The sequence below is a fragment of the Mauremys mutica genome, chromosome 2, assembly GCF_020497125.1.
Source record: "Mauremys mutica isolate MM-2020 ecotype Southern chromosome 2, ASM2049712v1, whole genome shotgun sequence".
Lineage (NCBI taxonomy): Eukaryota > Metazoa > Chordata > Testudines > Geoemydidae > Mauremys > Mauremys mutica.
This window is the reverse complement of record NC_059073.1, coordinates 114,835,985-114,860,942: the sequence shown is the minus strand read 5'-3', so window position 1 is coordinate 114,860,942 and position 24,958 is coordinate 114,835,985. Positions and strand designations below refer to the sequence as shown.

At 40.9% G+C, this 24,958-nt stretch overlaps 2 protein-coding genes across 13 annotated transcripts in view; one reads left to right on the top strand and one right to left on the bottom strand.

Annotated features, from left to right (window-relative positions):
- Window positions 1-14,308, bottom strand: part of PAK1IP1 (PAK1 interacting protein 1) — an 18,018-nt gene extending 3,710 nt beyond the window's left edge. Inside the window, exons 1-8 of one of the 7 annotated variants that reach the window (XM_045005146.1) lie at window positions 14,290-14,308; window positions 11,456-11,618; window positions 10,644-10,764; window positions 10,473-10,547; window positions 9,170-9,222; window positions 8,071-8,216; window positions 7,888-7,985; window positions 5,752-5,851 (exon numbers count right to left, since the gene is read on the bottom strand). In XM_045005146.1, coding sequence (XP_044861081.1) covers window positions 5,752-5,851; window positions 7,888-7,985; window positions 8,071-8,216; window positions 9,170-9,222; window positions 10,473-10,547; window positions 10,644-10,764; window positions 11,456-11,498 — 636 coding nt within the window. In that variant the 5' untranslated portion in view covers window positions 11,499-11,618; window positions 14,290-14,308. Of the gene's footprint in view, window positions 1-5,751; window positions 5,852-7,887; window positions 7,986-8,070; window positions 8,217-9,169; window positions 9,223-10,472; window positions 10,548-10,643; window positions 10,765-11,455; window positions 11,619-12,700; window positions 12,911-13,002; window positions 13,024-13,347; window positions 13,368-13,429; window positions 13,805-14,147; window positions 14,226-14,289 lie in introns of those variants that run through there. The other 6 variants (XM_045005144.1, XM_045005141.1, XM_045005140.1 and 3 more) reach the window with 6 other exon arrangements.
- Window positions 13,245-24,958, top strand: LOC123363780 (tRNA selenocysteine 1-associated protein 1-like). 6 transcript variants are annotated; one of them, XM_045005147.1, is made up of 10 exons: window positions 13,245-13,354; window positions 14,878-15,065; window positions 17,039-17,108; window positions 18,240-18,316; window positions 18,407-18,546; window positions 19,274-19,405; window positions 20,440-20,559; window positions 22,641-22,833; window positions 23,392-23,437; window positions 24,559-24,958. In XM_045005147.1, exons 4-10 carry the CDS (start codon window positions 18,287-18,289, stop codon window positions 24,693-24,695), a joined length of 798 nt encoding a protein of 265 aa, XP_044861082.1. In that variant the 5' UTR covers window positions 13,245-13,354; window positions 14,878-15,065; window positions 17,039-17,108; window positions 18,240-18,286; the 3' UTR covers window positions 24,696-24,958. The 6 variants fall into 6 exon arrangements, with proteins under 6 accessions (XP_044861082.1, XP_044861088.1, XP_044861086.1 ...); XM_045005151.1 differs by having other exon boundaries at window positions 13,246-13,354; window positions 18,410-18,546; XM_045005150.1 differs by lacking the exon at window positions 13,245-13,354 and adding an exon at window positions 13,677-13,696.

Sequence of the window (24,958 nt, the reverse complement as noted above, 5' to 3'; positions counted from 1 at the left end):
TTTGGGAAAATCTGGGCAAACATTCCATAATACCTCATCAAAACAAAGCGTGTGTCCTGAGGAAACACAGAATAGCAATAGCAGTCCACGAAGCATTGCACTTTGGAATGTCCTACCATACAGAGAGCTGGGAGGAGGAAGGAGCAAGCACACCAGTTTCATAAACACGTTTAGGACAGCTGCAGTTTGGGCGGAAAGCATGCTGAACCAGTAACAGTAAAACAACCATGTGCCAGCCTAGGTCTCTGGCTGAAGCCAAACAAACACTGTTAGCTGCCATGGTTGCTGAGCTTTAACAATATTGTTTAAATCTCGGAATGCGAACTTCTCGGATCAGGGATTATCTTTGTGTAATTTGTACAGTGCCTAACACAATGAGGCCCTCTTTGAGGTCCTTAAGTGCTTCTATAATAACAACAATGATAAAAAAGTGAGGACACAACCCACAATTAGAGCCAACCAAGGCAGTAATTGGCTACAAACTTGGTTACAAATTGTAGTGAGGACTAGGCCTATCACATTTCAATGAAGAATGAATAATTTATAAATCTTGGCTAACTATAGTTACTAAAACTGTTCACCTTTTGCATCGTGGAAAAAGGCATTGGGATAAAAATGCAAAAGACACATTCTGAAGTGATTTTTTTTCTGCTTTGTTAAAAAATAAAATGTTTGGAATAAAAGTGCTCAATATAAAATTGAAATGCCTAGTGTATCACCATCTTTGATTTTTTTCAATCAAGACAGTATTTTTCCCCTCTTGAACACAAATAAATAATACATTTTGTGTTTTTAAAGAGTGGTGTTAGTCACCAACATTACAAACACAGTAACCAACAAAACATAGATTGATTAGGAAGCTGTAAGTGTGACCAGTTAGATATCAGGGAGAGCATAACCTTGCACAAGATGGAGGGGTGAAGTTACTTGAGAATTTCAAATATTTTTTTTTTAAATCACCACTAAAAATTAAAAGTTTTTAAAGTTATAGTAAGAGGAATTGATAGCCAAAAGATCTAAGTGCATATATATAAAAAATTTCTGATAAACATGGTGTGGACGAAGTTTAGGATTTCTAGATTGCAAACAGGTTTATTCAATATTTAAAAATAAATTTGTAAATGCATGTGTGACATTGCACCCCATATTCTTCACAGTGATATTATTATGATATGATTATAACATCATCATGATTTTATGCGGTATCATTGGAAAGGTTACAGTTTGCTGAATATGATTATCCTATTTGTATGCATGTATCGTTTTTGGTATCTGAAGTTATGAATATTGACTATGTATCTATTTCACATGTAGCTATTCCTGGGCAATGCCTACTAGGCAAAATGCTCTCGGTTTAGATGGCTGGCTGGGAAGGGTCCATTCAAGTTAATGAGCCACTAGGAAGAAACAATAGGCTTTAGGGGAAGCTTATCTCCACCTGGGGAGCCTTCTTGAGGATGCTACAGACAGCGCCCGAGTTAATGGCTGCTATGACAGGGACATGTGACCAGGTCACCTGGTGCTGGTTTCCACCTTGGGATATCAGTATTTTTCCATTGGCTGGCATGGGAACCAAATTGTGAAACAAAGGGTTCCCACCATATGCAAAAGCTATATAAAGCAGGGGAGTGACATCATCTTGGTTCTTCACTGACTCCCAACCCAAGAAGATTCCTGAAAACACCTAAGAAACAAAGACTGAGTTGGGGGAAGTGCTGGACCCAGGATAAAGGGATTTTTAGCCTGTGAATGGAACATCTGGGAATTCCAAGCTATAAGAACATAAGAATGGCTGTACCGGGTCAGACCAAAGGTCCATCTAGCCCAGTATCTGTCTACCGACAGTGGCCAATGCCAGGTGCCCCAGAGGGAGTGAACCTAATAGGCGATGATCAAGTGATCTCTCTCCTGCCATCCATCTCCATCCTCTGACGAACAGAGGCTAGGGACACCATTCTTACCCATCCTAGCTAATAGCCATTTATGGACTTAGCCACCATGAATTTATCCAGTCCCCTTTTAAACATTGTTATAGTCCTAGCCTTCACAATCTCCTCAGGTAAGGAGTTCCACAAGTTGACTGTGCGCTGCGTGAAGAAGAACTTCCTTTTATTTGTTTTAAACCTGCTGCCTATTAATTTCTTTTGGTGACCCCTAGTTCTTGTATTGTGGGAATAAGTAAATAACTTTTCCTTATCCACTTTCTCCACATCACTCATGATTTTATATACCTCTATCATATCCCCCCTTAGTCTTCTCTTTTCCAAGCTGAAGAGTCCTAGCCTCTTTAATCTTTCCTCATATGGGACCCTCTCTAACCCCCTAATCATTTTAGTTGCCCTTTTCTGAACCTTTTCTAGTGCTAGAATATCTTTTTTGAGGTGAGGAGACCACATCTGTACACAGTATTCGAGATGTGGTCGTACCATGGATTTATATAAGGGCAATAATATATTCTCAGTCTTATTCTCTATCCCCTTCGTAATGATTCCTAACATCCTGTTTGCTTTTTTGACCGCCTCTGCACACTGCGTGGACATCTTCAGAGAACTATCCACGATGACTCCAAGATCTTTTTCCTGACTCGTTGTAGCTAAATTAGCCCCCATCATGTTGTATGTATAGTTGAGGTTATTTTTTCCGAGGTGCATTACTTTACATTTATCCACATTAAATTTCATTTGCCATTTTGTTGCCCAATCACTTAGTTTTATGAGATCTTTTTGAAGTTCTTCACAATCTGCTTTGGTCTTAACTATCTTGAGTAGTTTAGTATCATCTGCAAACTTTGCCACCTCACTGTTTACCCCTTTCTCCAGATCATTTATGAATAAATTGAATAGGATTGGTCCTAGGACTGACCCTTGGGGAACACCACTAGTTACCCCTCTCCATTCTGAGAATTTACCATTTATTCCTACCCTTTGTTCCCTGTCCTTTAACCAGTTCTCAATCCATGAAAGGACCTTCCCTTTTATCCCATGACAGCTTAATTTACGTAAGAGCCTTTGGTGAGGGACCTTGTCAAAGGCTTTCTGGAAATCTAAGTACACTATGTCCACCGGATCCCCCTTGTCCACATGTTTGTTGACCCCTTCAAAGAACTCTAATAGATTAGTAAGACACGATTTCCCTTTACAGAAACCATGCTGACTATTGCTCAACAGTTTATGTTTTTCTATGTGTCTGACAATTTTATTCTTAACTATTGTTTCGACTAATTTGCCCGGTACCGACGTTAGACTTACCGGTCTGTAATTGCCGGGATCACCTCTAGAGCCCTTTTTAAATATTGGCGTTACATTAGCTAACTTCCAGTCATTGGGTACCGCGGCCGATTTAAAGGACAGGTTACAGACCTTAGTTAATAGTTCAGCAACTTCACATTTGAGTTCTTTCAGAACTCTTGGGTGAATGCCATCTGGTCCCGGTGACTTGTTAATGTTGAGTTTATCAATTCATTCCAAAACCTCCTCTAGTGACACTTCAATCTGTGACAGTTCCTCAGATTTGTCACCTACAAAAGCCAGCTCAGGTTGGGGAATCTCCCTAACATCCTCAGCCGTGAAGACTGAAGCAAAGAATCCATTTAGTTTCTCCGCAATGACTTTATCGTCTTTAAGCGCTCCTTTTGTATTTCGATCGTCAAGGGGCCCCACTGGTTGTTTAGCAGGCTTCCTGCTTCTGATGTACTTAAAAAACATTTTGTTATTACCTTTGGAGTTTTTGGCTAGCCGTTCTTCAAACTCCTCTTTGGCTTTTCTTATTACACTCTTGCACTTAAGTTGGCAGTGTTTGTGCTCCTTTCTATTTGCCTCACTAGGATTTGACTTCCACTTTTTAAAGGAAGTCTTTTTCTCTCTCACTGCTTCTTTTACATGGTTGTTAAGCCACGGTGGCTCTTTTTTAGTTCTTTTACTGTTTTTCTTAATTTGGGGTATACATTGAAGTTGGGCCTTTATTATGGTGTCTTTAAAAAGGGCCCATGCAACTTGCAGGGATTTCACTTTAGTCACTATACCTTTTAACTTTTGTCTAACTAACCCCCCCATTTTTGTATAGTTCCCCCTTTTGAAATTAAATGCCACAGTGTTGGGCAGTTAAGGTGTTCTTCCCACCACAGGGATGTTGAATGCTATTGTATTATGGTCACTATTTCCAAGCGGTCCTGCTATAGTTACCTCTTGGACCAGCTCCTGCGCTCCACTCAGGATTAAATCGAGAGTTGCCTCTCCCCTTGTGGGTTCCCGTACCAGCTGCTTCATGAAGCAGTCATTTAAAGTATCGAGAAATTTTATCTCTGCATTTCGTCCTGAAGTGAAATGTTCCCAGTCAATATGGGGATAATTGAGATCCCCCACTATTATTGGGTTCTTAATTTTGATAGCCTCTCTAATTTCCCTTAGCATTTCATCATCACTATTACTGTCCTGGTCAGGTGGTCGATAATAGATCCCTAATGTTATATTTTCACTGGAGCATGAAATTTCTATCCATAGAGATTCTATGGAACATGTGGATTCGCTTAAGATTTTTACTTCATTTGAATCTACACTTTCTTTCACATATAGTGCCACTCCTCCCCCTGCACGACCTGTTCTGTCCTTCCGATATATTTTGTACCCCGGAATGATTGGGTCCCATTGATTGCTCTCAGTCCACCAGGTTTCTGTAATGCCTATTATATCAATATCCTCCTTTATCACAAGGCACTCTAGTTCACCCATCTTATTATTTAGACTTCTGGCATTTGTGTACAAGCACTTTAAAAACTTGTCCCTGTTTATTAGCCTGCCTTTTTCTGATGTGCCAGATTCTTTTTTATGTGACTGTTTATCATCTGATCCGGCCCTTACATTATACTCTTCAATCCTCTGCTCCTGACTATAACCTGGAGATTCTCTATCATCAGACTCTCCCCGAAGAAAAGTCTGTGTCCGATCCACACGCTCCTCTGCAGCAGTCGGCTTTCCCCCATCTCCTAGTTTAAAAACTGCTCTACAACCTTTTTAATGTTTAGTGCCAGCAGTCTGGTTCCACTTTGGTTTAGGTGGAGCCCATCTCTCCTGTATAGGCTCCTCCCATCCCAGAAGTTTCCCCAGTTCCTAATGAACGTGAACTTGCCTCCTAAGAATCTGCAGCCTGCTTGTATCATCACTTAGGGTAAGAATTTTCTATTCATATCCAATCTCGTTAGTATATTAAGCTTAGTCTGCGTTTTTGTTTATTTGCTAGGTAATCTGCTTTGATCTGTTTGCTATCCCTTATAATCACTTAAAATCTATCTTTTGCCATCAAACTTTTTTGCTATATCTAAAACAAGTGTGTGGGAGTCATAATTCGGGGCATAAAGCTGTTGTATATTCCTCTCCACATTGAGGGAGGGGGCGAATTTAATGAGCTTATACTGTGCAGTTCCCTGCATAGTGCAAGACGGTATAATTTTGGACCGCTTGCCTGAGTATCTGCGAAGTTCCCTAGCTGGAGCCTTCCCATGCAGGGCTGATCATAGCATCTGCATGTAACTGTGGCTGGGTATGTCCCTACCCATATGTGTTCTGGTGAAAGTGCAGAGCTTGTCACAGCAATACAGTGTAAAGGGAGCCCAGGCTGGTGGGTCGGGGGGCTCTGTGGTACCCCAGTTCCAGGAGGTACCCCAGGGGGAACCTGTCACAGCATGCTTTTTAAAACCTAATGTTAACCTGCAAATTAGTTCTCCAGAATTTTTCCATGAGTTGTTAATATACTAACCTTATCGAGTTCAAGACTCCACAATTTAATGTATCCATCACTGGATGCAGTAACGATAACCTGTAGTCCTTCCTTTTCAAAACTGTAGATGTCTTTTATTCTAGAACAAAATATAATACCTGGATACTTAATACCATGAAAGGTGGCTTCAAACAATAAGGACAAATGGTAAGAAGTTGTTAGAATTTAAAAATGAAGAGAGAACATTCTACACGTCATCTAGAGAGCCACAAACTATGGATGCTTTATGTGAATATTTTTGATTTAGGCACGTAAGATACAGCTCATGCACAGGACTAATCTGTTTTGTATTCTGCCATTTGGAGCAAGATGTGCCTTTGAAAAATGCATGTTGAGGACTGTTAGGACCCTAATTCAGGAAAGCACATAAATGCTTAATTTTAAGCACATGCTGAACACCCACTGATTTCAACAGCACTTTAGCATATGATTAAGTGCTTTGCTGAATTGGCACCTAAACTAAGACAGAGTACTTGGTATTTCTTTAATGATAATGGGGAACACATAAGATTCCCTTTCTACTGGTCTGGATGGAGTCTAACTGTGCTATTTTACATGGGTGTCCATTTGGACACCACTGCAAGATTATAAATTGGTAACAGCCTGTTAGTCAATGCTTATGTGGATTCATTAAAGAAATAAGAGACTCCTGGCCTTAGAATCTATGAATAAAAATAGAAAAAAATGGCATAAGAAGGGACCATTGTGATCTAATCTGACCGCTTATATAACAAAGGCCATAACTTTTCCCAAAATAATTCCTAGAGCACATCTTTTAGAAAAATTTCCAATCTAAAAATTAGCATTGATGGACAACTGTTTGAGTTAGTATCTGGTGCTGAACAAGACTCATGACTGCTTTGAGGGGAAGACCAGGAAAAGGTGCAGACACTACCAAAGCAACTAAGTTCTGGTACATGTTTGTCAAAATACCTGCATAGACATTGTGGTTTGGGCTGAAGATCGGGTTCTCAAACTTGAGGGTTGAGGTGGACTTGAGACCCTGAGCTGCTATGCCAAAGCCACCTCTCTACACAGCTATGTTTAGTGTGCTAGTGCAAGCCCCGCTAGCATAGGTCTGTGGACCTGAGCTGCAAGACTTGCTCCCACATGCAGCGTAGACATACACACGGTGTTTTAGAACAGAAGCACATTCTTCCAGTGAGATTTGTTCCACCTCTTTTTCTGCTGTCTCCATCCTTTCTTGGCAATTTATACTTCAAACACACCTCCCTCTCCTTCCTTACATATTTTGACCATCAGTGAAATATTGAACAATACAGATTATTAAATTATCATCATTGGGCAGCTGAGCTAAGACCATTTAGATGAACAGAGCAGTTCACACCTCTCCGAGCTGTAATTTCCAGTTCTCTGCAGATGCAGGCAAACATCTCTGCATCGGTTTATATTTGTTTTACTTGTTTTCAAGGTTTTCTCCTCAACCACAAGAGCTTGAAATTTTAATTAAAAACAAAAACAAAAAAGAGTATGTTGAGATTCTGGGAACAAGATAAAAAAATGCTAAGTACCATTTGGCACCCTGGTGCCAAGAATAGATTAGAAATGAAACCTGAAATTCTTAAAAAGTAGTTCCTCAAGAACTGATTTGAGGCATGCTGGTGGGGCAAAATAGGTCATTATGCAATTCTTGTGCCTGTGCTGTAACTATTTTATGGATAAAAAAATCATAATCTGGAGGTATAAATCCATATCTTTTTAGAATACATCCACGAAAGATGTGAGCTCATGCTCTTGTTGGAAAATATTGACATGACAATTTAAAATCACATACACACAACATACTGTATTTAACATATATAAAAAGATCATCATCTATATCCAGTGGGGAGATATTAAAATAAATCTCACACAGGGATTCTTTCATGTTTCATATAACAGTAGGTGTACACTCACACTCAGTGAGAATGCACAAATCTGTATTGAATTTTCAACTCAGTACATCAGAAACAAGGCAGTTTACTTTCTATTTTAAAAATAAAAATAAACTGTATTAAGCCAAGATGTTCTCAATGTTGCCACTAACCAGGCAGTAGCGTGTATTCAGCACTGCCATAAATTTTAAAACAATTTAACAGGACAAATATAAAATACCTGTTTTCATGAGCTTTAAATTCACAAAGGCACTTTTGTGAGTCACAATTGTACAGTCTTATAACTTCATCATCTCCGGCAATAGCAAGAACAGAATCCTTGAAGACGAAGAGAAGAAAATGCCGATGAGGCTAAAGTAATTCAAACAATTTAGCTTCCCACCCCCTTCTTTTATGTACTTACTGTTATAAATCTAACTGAAGAAATTCTCTTCTCAGTTGTGATGGCACCACTGACAGAAGCTGTTTCAAGTTTGTAGACATCCACTTTATTAGTTATGACCACCACATACTTCTCTCCACTGGGGGACCATTTAACTATGTGTGCATCTGACCAATTTTAAATAAAAAAGCAACCAGAAAGACCATAAGTTTTGCCTTAATAATAATTTAAAAACTCTGAATCTCATTCTTGACATCTTCACTCTGGAATCTTTAACATGCAATGTATATGACCCCAATCCTGCAAATATTTATGCCAATGCTTAATTTATTATCAGGAGTAGTACTATTGATTTCAATGATGCTCATAGTAGTAAATGTAAGCATGTGTGTTTTCAGGATAAGAGGATTATATTACCACCCAGAAGGGGAAATCATAACAAATCTTCATATCTCCTGGAATAAATCTAGTAGTAGCAAAACAGATTTTTAAAGACATTGTTGGGTTCCAAAATTTAGATTTTGTAAAAACAAGCTTTTACAAAATCTTACCAAAAATCAATGTTCCAAAGAAGTAAAACCAGAAAATATAAAAAGTTATATTTTAAAACAAACATTTTTCTGTAGTCTTTGCAACCCAAATTCATGTTAGTGCATAAGAATCTAAAAGTAAAAATCTTTAGAAACTGTCTAGTCTATTTTCAATGTCCAAGCTGAAATAAATGCAGAAAGTAAATACAAATACTACTACTACTACCAGAATAAATAGCAAACTATTTTTTTAAATTTTTCAGTTTTGATAATCTAAAGTGTTATAATTAAAAGAGGTACAGAATTTTAAAAAAATGATTTTTAGCCTAACAATGTGTATTTGAAGAAAGAAATAAGATTTCTGCCATAGTATTACTATAGCCTATTCATGGCAATGTCTGTATTGAGGATATGTGCTTTTGATATTCAGCAGAAGGTAGAGCAGAGGGAATTACCGTAATTAAAAAGTCAAACATTTGCAAACCAAAGGCTACTCCAGTGTACCTTTAAACAAACATGCACATACACAAAAGGAACTCATCTGATTTTAGTTTTAATAAATATTTTGCAGATTAGATTGACACACTCACTTTGCTTCAGATTTTTGATGAAGGCAGATCGTCCTTCTACAAGATTCCATGTTCTGTAAAATACCAAAAAGGGGCTCAATGTTCATCACTTAAAATAGCATAGAGAAATTAAAGTACCATTTACTAACCATTGGTAAGGCTATGTTTTAGTCACAGGTATTTTTAGTAAAAGTCATGGACCAGGTACTATATACCCCTGACTAAATCTTGGGTGCTCTGGAGGGGGGGCTTCAGGGGCACCGCAGGTGCTCTAGGACCTCCACAGGTGTGGGTGTGGGGAGGGGCAGCACGTGGCCGGGGACCCTGCTGGTGCTGGGGGGGTTGGGGAGGGGTGGGCACACAGCCCGGGACCACCGCTGGTGCTTGGGGGTGGGGGTGGGGGGGGAGGAGTGGCAGCATGTGCCCGAGACTGCCACTGGCACTGTTCTTTAAAAGAAATACTTTAAAATGCTGTTGCTATTTTAAAAAATGTAATAGTCTGCACTCCCATCTAGAGCAGGCCATCCAGTCCTCCTCCCAACACCAATCTCTTAGCTTTGTATTCTTCCCTGAAAGGTTGGCACTTGTTCCATCTGCAACTGACATCAGTCTTGAGGCTAACAGAAGACATCAATCTAGCAGTTTGATAAAGGTGGGCTTCCCTACTCCTTTGTGTTAAAAGGCCAGTTTTGTATACTACAGAGTCAACAGGATGAATATTAACTCTTTAATATTTCAATGGAGCTAAGAGGAAATTTCAAAGTGCTAGGTACAGCTACACTATGGAGACTTCACCAGTATAGCTACATCACCATAATTATGCCGGCATGACTCCCTAGTACTGATGCAGACTAGACTGATGGAACACCTCCTCCCTGAATGATGGTTATTGTCATGTTGACGAAGCCCTCTGCCATCAACATAGCTGCATCTACGCTGGGGATTAGGTTGGCATAGCTATGTCAGTCAGAGGTGTGTGGGTTGTTTTTTTTTACATCCCTGACTGACATAGCTATGATGACCTAATTTAAGTGTAGGCTAAGGCACAGATGTACTCTGTCTAGATTCTAGAGTGACCCTTATCCCAACCACAATCTCTGCCTAGTATAAAACAAAGTTAAATTAAAAGGTACATTTTGACAGACCAGGAATCCTGCAAGTGTGAAAACATACACTGTTACATATGTTAACTGACAACAGCATCACAGATGTTTTCCTGATCCTTGCTTCACCGTCTAGTCCCAATATATAATCCTTGCTTATAATTCAATAAGATAATTTAGTAAATTTCACTAAATAAGATTTTCAGCCAGTTTTGACTCACCTTAATGTTTTGTCTGTTCCTACTGACAAAGCTAATTTTCCAGAAGGATGAATAGAAAGAGATGTCACATGCCCCCTAATAAAGTCGTCAACAACAAAAAGTTAATCATGTATTTTCTTTGTCACATAAATAGCCAAAAATATCTAAGAAGAAGCAGTTCAGAAGACTCACTTATGTGCTTTAATGGATTTCAGACATTCCCATCTCTTTGTGTCCCAAATACAAATTAATCCATCTTCTGCTCCACTCAGTAAGTGTGCATTCCCATAGAACTCCAGGCAAGTTATTGTGCCTACAGAACAAGATCAGCACTATTAATCTACATTATGACATCTTGAATAAAATACTACACAAAAAATAGTTTTATATAAAACATCAAGATATTCACTTAAAGACATGCTAATATTTTAAAACTTAATTGTATACCTTCCAATAAAGTCTCACATATGAAATTGTATTTTGAAGTGAAAAATGAAAGTCACTTAAATTGTTTTCATTTTGCATCACACCTATAACAGATACCTTTTTACATAATACCTATCTAGGAATTACAACGTTATAAGTACACCTCATACATTATTTGCAAGAATAATGCATGCACAAAACATGCAGCAATGCCTCTCTATCAGTGAAAGAACAGCCTGCCTTTAACATCCAAACATGCCAGCCTTTTGTTCTGCTTATTAGATGAAACCTGGCTTACTTACTATATATTTATTCATGAAAATAAGTTTAACTACCATATTTAAATCACTGATGCTCCTCTATTGTCCTTGTCTGTAGTAGCATACAATTTTGAATTCTGTCTGATCCCTCACTCTCTAAAGTCACATGTATTTATTTATATGCATTTGATAATTCCTTAATCCATTTCAAATGTATCTCAACTGAGGCCCCATTAAAAATTGACAGTTCTCTGTTACAGAAACACACCCATCAGTAAATCATGTAATTAATACCTCTAAAAAGAAAAGTTCCCTTACCATTATGATGCAGCAATGCCCCATGTTCTATCTTCTTTTTCATGTCATATATTTGGATTGTTTCATCTCTGCTACCAGTGACTACATATCTGTTATTCACAGCTACTGCTGATAATGAGGCAGTGTGAGCATGATGGGTAAAGTCAGGGATAGGCGTCCAGTTCTGAAAACAAAATATAAAATGAACCTTTTTTGAAACACACCCAGTGTGATATGTTCTAACTTGTCTATGATTAGATTATCAATATCATAGTATAAGCCTAATTTTTAAAATAGCAAAAACTAGCCATGCTCATTTTGCCAAACATACGGAAACGTTATATTCTGTTACAAATCTAATGGGACCCTGTGAAGGAAGTTTCCTAGTGGTCACTCTATGATTAGAATGACACCATCAACCTAACAACTCTCCGGTCTCCAGAGCTTCGCTTGTAACTGGTGATGGGGGTGGATTGGTGCTGTGTGGAAAGAGGTTCTACGGCTTTCAGAAGAAAGAGACAAGTCGAGGCTCTTAGGAAAATCCAAGCCAGTCTTGCCCTTTCTCCTTCAGCACTTTGGCAATGACTGCCTAGGAAGGAGTACTGCGGAAAGGAATCTAGGGGTTATTTAGTGGATCACAAAAATTATTAAAGGTCTATAAAACACGACCTGTGAGGAAAGATTGGAAAAACTGGATTTGTTTAGTTTGGAGAAAAGGCGGCTCAGGAGAAGGTGGGGGTGATAACAGTTTTCAAATACATAAAAGGTTGTTACAAGGAGGAGGTGAAAAACTGTTTTCCTTAACCTCTGAGGCCAGGACAAGAAGCAATGTGCTTAAATTGTGGCAAGAGAGATTTAGGCTGGACATTAAGGAAAATGTGGGATCTTTGTCAATGGAGGTTTTTAAGACCAGGTTAGACAAACACCTGTCGGGAATGGGCTAGTTACTTTGTCCTGCCTTGTGTGCAGAGGACTGGAAAAGCTGACCTACTGAGGGCCCTTCCAGACTACACTTCTACATTTCTATATTCTTGACATTCCCCTCTCCACCCTTAATATGCAGCCTTGATGCTTCCCTGGATAGCTGAAGCAGAGGTAGTAAATTGTGGAACTAATATGCCATTAGCTGCAAAATCACAGTTTATTCTGCAGATATGTTTTATGCCTTCCACCCCCCTGTAGGTAGGGTGTAAACCAGGGGTCGACAACCTCTGGCACGCAGCTTGCCAGGGTAAGCACCCTGGTGGGCTGGGCCAGTTTATTTACCTGCTGTGTCCACAGGTTCGGCCGATCGTGGCTCCCACTGGCCACTCCAGGCCAATGAGGTCTGCGGGAAGCGGCACGGGCCGAGGTACATGCCAGAGGTTGCCGACCCCTGGTGTAAATGCTTCAGATCACAGAAGCATCTGGTGTTCTATGTCTGGGCAATGCGCAGCAAAACAGGACCCCGTTCTGGGTTGGTTGTTAGGTATTAAGGACCACAATAAACATACTAAATGATAATCATAAAAACCGTGGCACTCTGTGCCCCTCTAGAGGTGGCTGGGCCAAAGAGAGTGTGGCCATACCCCCTGCAGCCGCCTGCTTTTAGAGCCCCGCAGGGGACAAGGCCCCCAGGCATGTGGCTGGGTCCAGGGGCAGGGAGGGCTGACATGGAGCTGGCGAGGTCAGTGCTGGCTGCCCGCCCGCCCGCCGCGTGCAGCAGGCAGGACTCCCGGCATCCCCCGCTGCAAGCCGGGCCCCGGCGCTGATCAGCTCAGCTCAGCTGCGAGCAGCCACGCCCGGCTCACAGCTCGCGCCGCTCCCCGCACCGGCCACGAGCGCCCAGCAGGGGGAACCCAGCGGCGTCGCGCGCGCGCGGAGCCACCCCGCTTAAAGCCCGCGCCGAGGCGGGCAGCGTCGGGCGCGCGCACCTCCGCGGTAAGTGACTGGGACACCCCGGGGGGACGGGAGGGCCACCACCAGCAGCTGCCGCCGCCCCCCCGGCGCCGTTACCTCCCCCGGCCGCACCGCGAACCCGAAAAGAATCTGCTCGTAACAGCCACCGACTAGCTCCATCTGCCCGGCGCCACCCCGGTTCTCCTTCCCCCACGCTGGGAGGCGACGCCTGGGGTCCTTCCACGTACCCGTCGCACAGGCTGGCCAGGCACTGCCTGAGCCGGCATTGACAAGGCCCGGACACCCCCGAGCCCGCGGCCCACCCCTCGGGTTTCCTAGCCAGGGTGCAGCCCTTGGAGACCCGGAGTCGGACAGGAGTGCGCGGTAGGGCCCTGGGGTTGGGGAAACAGGCGTTGCTAGGGGCAGCCTCCGCGTGAGGTCCCGGGCGGGGGCGGAAGTAGGACCCGTCCTGCTCCTTATGGCGACGTCGTGGATGGGAGACGTTAGTGCCGGGACCGGGCCGGGGGGGAGTGAGGGCCTCGCGGGCGGGGGGAGGCGGGGGGGCTTCTCTCGCTCCCCAGGGTTATCGCCCCCGCCCCCGGGGCGGTGTCCGTCCGTCCGTCCCCTGCCCCCCGGGCCTTTCCCGGGGCCGCTGCCGCCCCCACCCCGGGCAGCCCCGCCCGCTGACCCGCCGCCGCACCGCCGGCAGCCCGGGGGGGAGTCACCGGGGGAATCCGCCCGTGGGACCGTCGGGGGTCGCGTCGCTGCCCTCGGGGGTCAAACGGCCGCCCTGGGTCAGCGGGTGAAAACTCCCCCAACCCCCCCCCGCACTGACCCTTTAAACGCTCCTGCCCGGGGGGCTCCCTGCGCCTTTACCAGGCAACACAAATACCGTCACACGCAAACCACAGGCAGCCCCCCCCCTCCCCACCCCATCAACTATAACCAGCCCCACTGAGCCTGGCCCAAGCACCCACCCGTACACAGCCCGAGAGTGTCCCCTCTGTTTTACTTTATATAGTGACGTACAGTTTCGAGGTCTCATAATGGTCCTTTTTTTAGCTTACTTTCAAAAATCTTTCCTTCATGCTACTGCCTGAAAAAGTTAGGCCTGGTCTACACTAAAAAAGTTTTACTGATAGGATTGTCAGCGGGTGAAATTTTCTACCTATACAGTTATAAGCCGTATTTTGGATACAGTTAGACATGTATAAAGGTGCTTTATGCTGGTATAGCTTATTTTGCTTCCCAACCCAGAATAAGTTATACTAGTCTAAGCATTTTGATACAAATATAATTAAATTCACCCTAGGGTATTTTTGTCATTTTAACTATATGAATATAATTAAAGAGACACAACTTTTAGGTGTAGACAAGCCCTTACATGCATGCTTCAGATTAAATGTGAGTAGTCCCATTTGAAGTTAAGCGTGCAAGTCTTTCCAGGATTGGGACCTTAATAACTAAATGGTAAATTACCTATGTAGCTAATGTTAGTATGAAAAAGTAATGTACCCTATCAATGTGCATACCTCTAACTTTTTTTAAATTTGTTTGAATTGCAGTGAAAAGATCAGATGACAACTATCAAGCTCAGAGAATAAAATATCAAAAATATTGTTTCGTATAGAAGACCATGATAACTGTGATCAAGATATTATTGCATCACTTTTTTTTCTGATACAATTCTTCTGCGGTCAAATAGCTTTTTTTAAATTGTGCTGCAGCTTGCATTAAATGTGCACACAGAGTGGTAAGTCCAAAAACAAACAGCATAAGTGGTCGAAAGTAAATTGGACAGTTTTTAATCTAAAGGCCTAGTATTAGAATTTTTTATTTTATATTTTTATACAAAAGTGGAATTCTGTTGGCTCTGTCTCTTTAAATAGCAGAACTATAGTAAAACCTTGCTGATGCACATTTTGCTAATCTGTGCACTTCATAATTTGTGCAAAATGACATCTATCTCTATCAGGAAAGAGTTAATAGTAGAGTGCTGTTGTAAAGTCTCTCATATTGTTAAAAAATTAATTGCTGAAATTCAAAGTGAAGTGCTGATCCTGAAAAGATTAAAGCAGTGGTCTCCAACCTTTTTCATGCTCAAGAGCACTTTTTGAATTTAAGCACAACCCAGGATCTGGCCCTGCCCTGCTGACTCCATCCCACCGCTCTCTGTTGCCGCTCTCCCCCACCCTCACTCACTCTAACCGGGCTGAGGAAGGGGGTTGGGGTTCGGGAGGGGATGCGGGCTCTGGGCTGGGGCTGAGGGGTTCGTAGTGTGGGAGCAGGCACCGGGGCTGAACCTGGGGCAGGGGGTTGGGGTACAGGAGAGGGTGAGGGGGTGCAAACTCTGGGAGGGAGTTTGGGTGCAGAAGGGGGTATGGGGTGCTGGCTCCAGGAGGGGGTTGGGGTGGGGCCTCCTGCAGGGCGGCACTTACCACGGGCAGCTCCCGGTTTGTGGTGCAGCGAGGCAGCCCCACGCTGCTCCCAGAAGGGGCCAACATGCCCCTGGGGGTGGGGGGTGGGGCAGGGGGCATGTAGTTCCGTGCACTGCCCCTCTCTGCCAGCACTGACCCCTCAGTTCCCATTGGCCACAGCTTCCTGTTCCCAGCCAATGGGAGTTGCGGTGGTGGTGCTTGCAGGCAGGAGCATTGCGCCAAGACCCCTGCCACCACCCCCAAAGGGGCCATGGGGCTGTGCTAGCCGCTTCCAGGAGCGGTGTGGGGCTGAGGCAGGCTGAGGGAAAGTGCTGTGTGCAATGACTTGCTCTTATCCCCAACATTGTTTGACTAGCAAGATGATTTAAAAGAAAATACATAGTGAATAGCTATTTCAGATTTTCCTTAAAAATTGTATAGAGCAAGTGAGTGAGCTAAAGGGAAAAGGCATTGAAACTAATCAAATGACTGCACAAAGCTGTAGCCCTAGAATGGGCCTTTGGCCGCTATTGTAATACAAATAATAATAAGAGGCTAAATTCAGAGGTGCTAAATGGCTATGTAAGCTACAAGTCAGTAAGAGGGTGAAATTTGCATACCAAGCTGGCAGAAGGGGATAGCTAGGAAAGATACAGGAGGGCAAAATTCTCCCTATGCTTTACCTTATACGGTCTTGTTGCTTTTACCGCTATAGCTGCCTCTTCCATATGTACCACTCTGCACTCTCTTATTGATTTGTAACTTACACCACCAACCAAGGCATCTTTGAATTTCTTCCAAAGAGAGGAAGAACCAAGGAAACCTCAAAGGCCCATAAAAATGAGCTAGCTATCTTTTTAAGCTTTTGGATGATAGATCTTTCTTCACTTCTAAGCTGACCTTATATCCCCCACCAACCAAGCACATATTTAAATTAATTGCGTGCGTGTGCATGCGTGTAAAAAAAACCTTGAGGCAGTGGTGGAATAAGAACAAAAACTCGCAACTGTCCTCTAGAATAGAGAAGTTTGTGGAAGTAGAGCTGAAAGATAATTACTGGTCTTGGTGAATATGTGTGGTCATTCCAGGTTATCCCCAAGTCAGGCTGTGTCACGATATGATGCGATGATGATTTGATCCACAAGTGATCAGTGGTTACTAATAGCAGTGGTCTACATAAGTGTATTAAGTTTAGGCTTTTGCAATGCAAGTCTAGCTGTGCAGCAACAATTTTTTTAAGTTTAAGTTGAATTACTTTTCATAAAATTTCATAAAAGCTTCTCTCCTCCTCCCCTTTTTCTTTAAATAGAGGATCAGAATAAATTGTGAAGCAGTGCAGCATTCCTTGTGAAGAAAACTTCTGAACAGTGGCAAACCAGGTAAGATCATCTGGTGAGAACAAGTCCAGGTCCACAGTGCTTAGGAGGGATACTAAACCATATCCAGAATTCTTAGCGAATATAAAACTAAAATAATTTCTCTGAGTAGGTGAATTCTAGCCCTGTGCTTCCTTCAGGTAATGTGCTAATTAATTACGCTCCCCTGCTCTGGAAACCTAATTATATCAACTGAAGCAGGTTGTGGGACCTGACATGAAGCATTGGACTTCTCATTGTTTAAAAGTGAGTTCTCATGGAGGGGCTTGCCTGTAACACTCTCTGAGCAGGATATATGCAAGCACTCACACAGACATTAATGTTCTACTTCTAGTAAGTAAAATATATTGAGAAATACCGAATGTATTAACTCTTGGAGCCCTAAGGATGAGAATCCTCATTCTTAAGATTTAAGGTGAGGAATGCGACCTGCATTAACTCTACGACCATCTCCCTCCTTCTCTTCTTTGTAGTTGCCCTACCTCCTTCCTCTTTTTTGAGTGAGGCATGTTTTCTGCCTGTTTCTTCTTTGCCCTGCATCTGGGCATGAGTTCCCCTGGGCTCCAAATTAGAATCTCTCTGACTCTTGTCTGCTTTCCCCTTGCATCCCATCTACCAACCTCCTCTTGGTTCTTGGCCTGAGCGAGTGACTGACAACTAGCTGTGAGGAGAGTTTTTCACAGCAGCAGGAAGGGAAGAGCTCCCAGCAAAAGGGAGGCAGGGCCAGTTGAGGCTCATTCTAGGCAAGAGTGATGACCTAGCTGTGCCTTTCAGTCACCCAAAAAAATGCTACTAGAGTGCTCTAGCACAGTGTTTCTCAACCTTTTTGATGCCAGCGACCAGCTTGCTGCCTTCCTAAACAGTGTCAGGAAGATTTCAGGGACTAGTGATGGTCCACAGACGGGTCATTGAGAAACACTGCTCTAGCAAGTCCTACGGAACATTTAGGCGCAGTCCGGTCCTTAAAGTGATTAACATTTAGGATTGGCCAACATCTGAGGGATAACTGCTTTATTTTACCTTTTTTTTTTTTTTTTTAAACTCCAAGAGGACGCTTTCAATCCTTTAGCCAGATTGACAAGTCAGGGGAATATGGCTGTTCATACAATCCTTTGGCTCTGTTATTTTTGCCAGGCGTTTTCCCCAGAGGCTGCTTTCCCTCATGGGAGGCGGAGGGAGAGATGGGACCCCAGGCTTCTTTCAAGGGCAAGGTGAATATGGGGAAATCACCTGTGGTGATGGGGAGTGGGTGGGAGGAATTTAAATGAGACTAAGTACTATAAAGCTTTTTTTCATCCCAGCAGGATACAATGGGAAAGAACAAAAGAGAGTCCCTACAAACCTATAGCTGGTGGAGAGGACCACAGAAAAAGCGAAAGAAAAAGAACAAAATAAAAGCAGGAAGAACAGACTATGTTAGTGTTGTTAATCTTCCAATCAGGTAAAAAGCTCTTGAAACAGACCAGAAGAACTAGCCCCTGTCCATAACAATCCATCTAAATCAATAGTGAGCAGTGAATTAATACTTTGAGATTCTTAAATGGAGGTTCTTATGTAAGTGCCAAGTATTGTTTATGCTAGTATATTTTGTAAAAGTAATAGTCTTTGTAATGAGATATCATTACACCGCTCTGCTGTTAAATCTTTGAGACGTGAAGGACACCAACAGTGTATATTTTTTGGGTTACCTTTTTACTTAGTACTTTGAGATCCATAAATATACATTTATTCATTTGTTGCTCGTATTTTTATCGCATCTCTTCTTTCCTCTTACCTTACTAAGAGAGAGTAAAATCCAATCAGTTTTTTTTTTGTTTGGTTTGGTTGAGGGTTTTTGTTTTTTTTTAAGGTGGATTGACTTGGACATCTGCTCTCTCTCAAAGCAGAAATAAAGCCTGTTTAGCTAGAGAAGTAGACTGGGCTCATTATCTTCGAGAAAATTGTGCCACAGTGGTTGTACTACAAGACTTGGACTGATCCTGCAAACATGAGCACTGCCAAGTGCAAGGATCACTACAGTGTGTGTAGTGCTATAGAAGACCACAGTGTTTGCAGGATTAGTCCCATAGTTATTTGTTATATGCAATAACTAATTAAAAGCTTTCTGACCAGTCTCTTAAGATTTCAGTATTCTTGCAATCTGATTATTTCTTTTCAATCCTTTTTAGACCAGATTTCTCAATAGTTGTAGGAGAGCTAACTCCTGAAGTGGATGATTTTCAGCTCTATGACTATTTTGTGAAAAGGTACCCTACATGCATTGACTGCAAAATAGCCACAGACCTACTGGGATACTCCAGGTAATTTTTACATAATCAAAATGCTGCTTATAAAAGGACTGTAGACAGTTATTTGTAAACCACTTAGTCAGACTTAAATCTGTATCATGTTTCTGTGGGGTTTTTGGGGTCTCCTCCCAAGTCAAAGAGAAGGTAGAACAGAGGTTAGAGTCTAAAAACAAAGCAGTATTAGAGGAAAATCCCTTGTGCTGTTTCAAGTCTTTGTCTGGATTGGACACGCAATAGGCTAAATTGTGATTTCACTGTGCACATATTTGCATGCCATAAAATTTACCTGGGGAGGCAAAGGAGATGTACATTGAATTAATGGGGCTCTGCTCATGCCCAGCAGTGCACCTGTGCATAATCAGGAGCTGTACTGAGGGCTAAGTATTATCCCCACTTGATAGGTGGGGAAAATTAGACAAGGGGCCACATAAACTGAAGTCAGTGGAGTTGAACCTACTTATACCAGCAGCAAAAAGGGCCCAGAGAGAGTTTGTGACTTGCCCAAGGCCACCCAATGAATCAGTGGCAGGGCTGGGACTATAACTCTCTGTTGCTGGTTCCCTATTAAGATCACAGTACACTTTGCAGGCAAGAAACCCAAAATACTGAGAGAGTGAACTTTTCTTCTTAAAAGGCTAAGTACTGTAAATTAATAGCTCATGGTTAACACTAATTGAAGATGAGGGTAAATCAGTTGCCATATACTCCATTAATATGGAGTGTGCCTAGATACACAGGTAACCATGTTGTTTTTAATTATTCTTTTGTTGAGAACTGCCATTAAAAGAAACTTGCTCTATTAATCTAACTGCAATCAGCTGTCAGTATTTGCTCTTTGACACAACTTTGAGCTCTGAGAGAAAGCATTTAGCTTGGGTGTTTAAAAACAAAACAAAAAAGTTAAAGCAAATATATACTGTAAGCCATAGTAGCTACAATGCTAAATAAGGGTTTTGTCTGCAGAAGAAAACACTAAACTTATTAACTCTGTTATAATTGGCGTGTATACTGGAATTACTAAAATATCTACATTTTGGAATTTGCAGGGGGTATGGCTTTGTCAGATTTGGTGAACAAGGTGATCAGATGAGAGCACTGCAAGACTGCCAAAATGCACCAGGTCTAGGTGGAAAACGAATCCGACTGAGTATAGGAATTTCTAAAAGGTAATGAATCAGTCTTGTACTGATACAGGAATTAAAGGTAGCTTCACTTTGTCAAAGCATATCTCATCTACTGTCATGGTGGTGTCATCCCATAGTTTATGACATAAAAGATCTAGTTTTGCATTTTTTCTAGTTAGTGCTTCTCCATCTGCTTTTCCTGTCTGGTAACCATGAAGTACCTAGAGCCTGGCCCGAATCCTGGGGCAAATTTTTTTCAAAAGCACCTAAGTGAGCACATGCTTAACTTTACTACTGTGAGTAGTCCCATTTGAAGTCAATGTGGCTATTCATAATAGCAAAGTTAAGCACATCATAAGAGATTTCAGGATCAGGGCCTTACAGAGTAAATACAAAAAAATTTTCCAATGAAAATAGCACAGGGTTTATTTTACAGTGATCTGGTGAAGTGAAGGAGCACTCTTAAGCAGGGAGAACAAAAAAATCTATAGTACAAAAGCCAAAACTAGATCCCAAATGCAATATACAGAAAATACACCAACTTCCATCAATGTTCTTTGCTGTCCAAGGATTCCTGACTTCAAAGCTCTTAACATGCAAGTGAGGACTGTGAACCACTCTTAAAAGGTTCCTTGTTCTGCCTCCTAAACTCTTAGTTATATACACTTTTTGAGGCAATCCCTGCTTTTACCAGTTAGGTTTGGGTAGGTTGATATCAAATTGACGTACTCTCTCATCCAGTACATGGGTGAAATAGCATGTAACAAAGAGGAAGAAACCTCCTAAACATACTTACATTACCTTGCCTTATATTCCTGTTAATCAGTGGAAATATCCAAAAGTGAAGCTCCCTTTTCTTCTAGGTATACCCAGACCTTAAAAATATTATCTCTTTCCCTTTAAAGGAGATAAATCTTCTATTTCAAGTTGGCAGTACCCAAAGCTGGTCTGAGAGCTAGATACCATTGTCTTTAAACTGTTAGGTTATGAACAAAATGTCTATTTCTTTTAGTTTTGCTTTCTTGGTTAAGGGGCGGACCGTACAACTGGCTTTTCTGTGTCTGTGTAGAGAACTATCAAAGTAAATGGGGGCTGTACAAGTACAGGAGTCTGCCTGTACAGGGCCACATTTAGCATTGGGTATTAAATATGGAAAATCTGATATGTCTCTGGAATGTGCAATCAGTCCATCTGACTTCATTGTATAGTGTATAATGATGAATGAGTATCAGATGAATCTACAATGGGGAGTTTTCTAATTTTTTTGAAGAAAAAATTGTCAAACAACTATTTTACATTTCTTCCTTCATGCTCTATTAGTAAATGAATCAGGCTCCTTTTTAGAGTTTGTGCTTTTGCTGCTTATTCCCCACTTCTCTGACTTCATAAATTGTTGTGGCAATGATGGTCATAAACAGGATTATAACTTTCAGATGGGAAATAAACTCTGGCAGCTGCTGAATGCCAAACCAGTCTCTATGCAAAACAAGTTCAGGTGGAGTGTGTGTGTTGGAGGAGGGAAGTGTGTGTGTTTGTGTTTTGGAATTTTTTTTTAAGAAAAAAAGTGTCACATGCTCCTTAAAATGTAATCTGGGATCTCTTTGGGATTTTTTGTTTAGTTTCTCCCTCTCTTCCCTCCCCTCCCCCCACAAAGATTTAGTAATTAGCCACACAAAACAAAGGGCTAATTTTAAAAAAAAAAAAAAAAAAAAAAAAAAAAAAGTAGCTTTAAAGCAGCTGTACTTGATAGCTGTCTAAGTACTAATTAACCAATCTATAGCAGAGCACAAGGCTTTAGCTGCAGAAACTGTGTTTATGCTGGTGCTGAAACTTACTTTAAAGTAAATGGATAGAAGTAGTAGTAGTCTCATGGATTTGGATTTTACCCAGGATAGTAATTACTATTGGTATTGGCAGAGGTGAAACCATTTACTTCTGTATAAACACAGATGAAAAGTACTGTGCAGTGATTTCCTCACCCTTTCATTTCTGGCAACTTTCAGAGAAATGTTCACCTTCATAATTTGATGTACAAAGACTTATTGAATTGTTTAATTTTAAACTAAAATCGGTTTTACATCCAATTCTTAAATTCTAATTATACACTTTAAAATGTTTTTTAGAATGAAAGCAGACTTCCAGCGGTTTCAGTCCTATAACTATAATGATTATTGTCAAGATTATCAGAACTACTACTCACAGTGGGGTTATGATCCTTATGCTGATTACAACTATAGCTATCCTTCCTATGACAACATGCAAGCTATTGGAGATTCTGCTATAAGAGACTCAATTGTGACTCCAGCTGTATTTGAGGTATTGATGTTACTGAATTTACATTGAAGATAAGTTTACGTAATGAACTTAATTTATAACAGAGCTGTATGTCATTTCCCCCCTTTAGTTTTAACATGGAAACCATGTGTAAAGCCTATGATAATGTGTAAAATAAGGACTAAATTGCAGATTGAAAATCCAAGCCTTTAGATGATACACTTTTCTAGTATTAAACTTCTATAATCCTCTCAATGTGTACCATTTGTTCTTGTATTTTTTTGCCAAATGTGACTGACATTATCTGTGTAATTTTTTATCCTAATAAGTCTGTCCATAATGCACATAGTTTAATTCTGTAGTTGTTCTAAGCCATACTAAACTATAAAATTGCCTTTCTCCTGAATGTCTATTTTTTTTAGAAAGGGAATGGATTAAGGTTGAAAAACCCCATTTTTTTACAGCTTCTAAGACATTTTTTTAATGAATACATTGAAAATCCTTTTATCGGATAATGGAATGTAAAAATTTCTGAAGCACCTGGAATTAATAATGATTACACTTCTATAAAACTAACACAAACATTCTTGTTTGTTTCAGGAGACCCCAATTGTGGCTGAAAGTAATGATGAACTAATAACTGAAGGTAATGCTAATGCTATCATACTTCAATTGTTTGGTCCTAATAATGTCTGGGTTTATAAAATTTCTATACAGAACTGCTGACAAAGTAGTGCTAGTTAATGGGAAAAAGTCTGTACAAATATTCCATTTTCATTTCCAAATGAGCTATCCTAAATACTGGCATAGAGGTCAGCAAGTTGGGACTGTAACATAATTTACATTGTATGTAAAATTAGGAGATTTCAGACTTGGCATTCTTTAAGACAAATGACTTTCTCCTAACTTGCTCTTACATGAAGATAAAATAGTCTTTTTGTCCCACTCTGCTAATTTTCCTCGATGTGCTATTTTTCCATCTCATAATTTCTCCAGCTCTTTACAGTCTTGACTCTGCTTTAAATATCTCAGTAGAAAACAGGTTTCTTAAATCTTTTACAGCATGTTAAATATCAATACTGCTTAACAGAATCATATGCTAAAAAGCAAGAGAGATGTTACATTTTGTACAGAACTCTTTCCCCCCCCCCCCCCCACCTTGTCCCAAACAAAGTGTGATGCCCTATCATTTATCTAACCATAATGGCATGCTAGCTTATGCCAGAGGGCTCTTTCCCTGCTTGAATTGCTACTTATCATGATTGTCTGTCTGAGCCTGACCAGATGTCAAGGTAAGACTTTGAACCTAACTCCTTCAGCAACTTTTCACCCTTGTGTCTGAGAAATAAGTGGGTATTGGATGCTGGGATATTAGGAAAGCATATCCTGGCATGCATTTTCTCCCCTTTTTAAATGTAGGGGTAGTGATATTTCACAAATCTGTAGCAATGGATGTATAATTTAGGTTAATACCTTCAACAAGTCTGTGCAAGTTTGTTTTATTAGAATTGATTTTTTTCACCAAGTAGTAATGTAGTATCTGTACTTTAACCCTAAGCATTAATGTAATTTAATGTTATGTTTGGGGTTTATTTTAAAGTCCAGTTTGCAGAGGGTTTGTGTGGTTGGTTTTTTGAGGTGGAACACTTGGTGTAATAACAATAACCACATGTCACATATGAAGCTCTTGCCATTACTTTTTTGTGTGCCTGTGTAAGTCTTTTGTGCTGGGTCCAATTTTTTTATTTATTGGGTTTATTTTTGCAGATCCACAGCTCCATCTGGATATTGATGAAATGAACAGAGAATTTATGGAGAGAAGTGAAGAACTCTATGACTCACTCATGAATTGTCATTGGCAGCCTCTGGATACGGTCACCTCTGAAATACCTACTGCTTTCTAAAAGTGTCTCTTTCATGAATATATAGCATGACCGTTATGACCAAGGTGCTAACATTACATTTCTTCTACATTACTCTAGACCATAAGTTTTAAAGCACAAGGATGGGTTGTTGTTTTGCTAAGCTTTTGACAGCCTTTGTAATTTTTGTTCATCACTCTACTCATGAAGCATCTTGAAATCATGTAAATATTCTAGAAATGTAAAGAGTTGACTAGAATCTCAAGATAGACTTGCTTGTGTAAATAAAAACTCGTTTCTGCAAA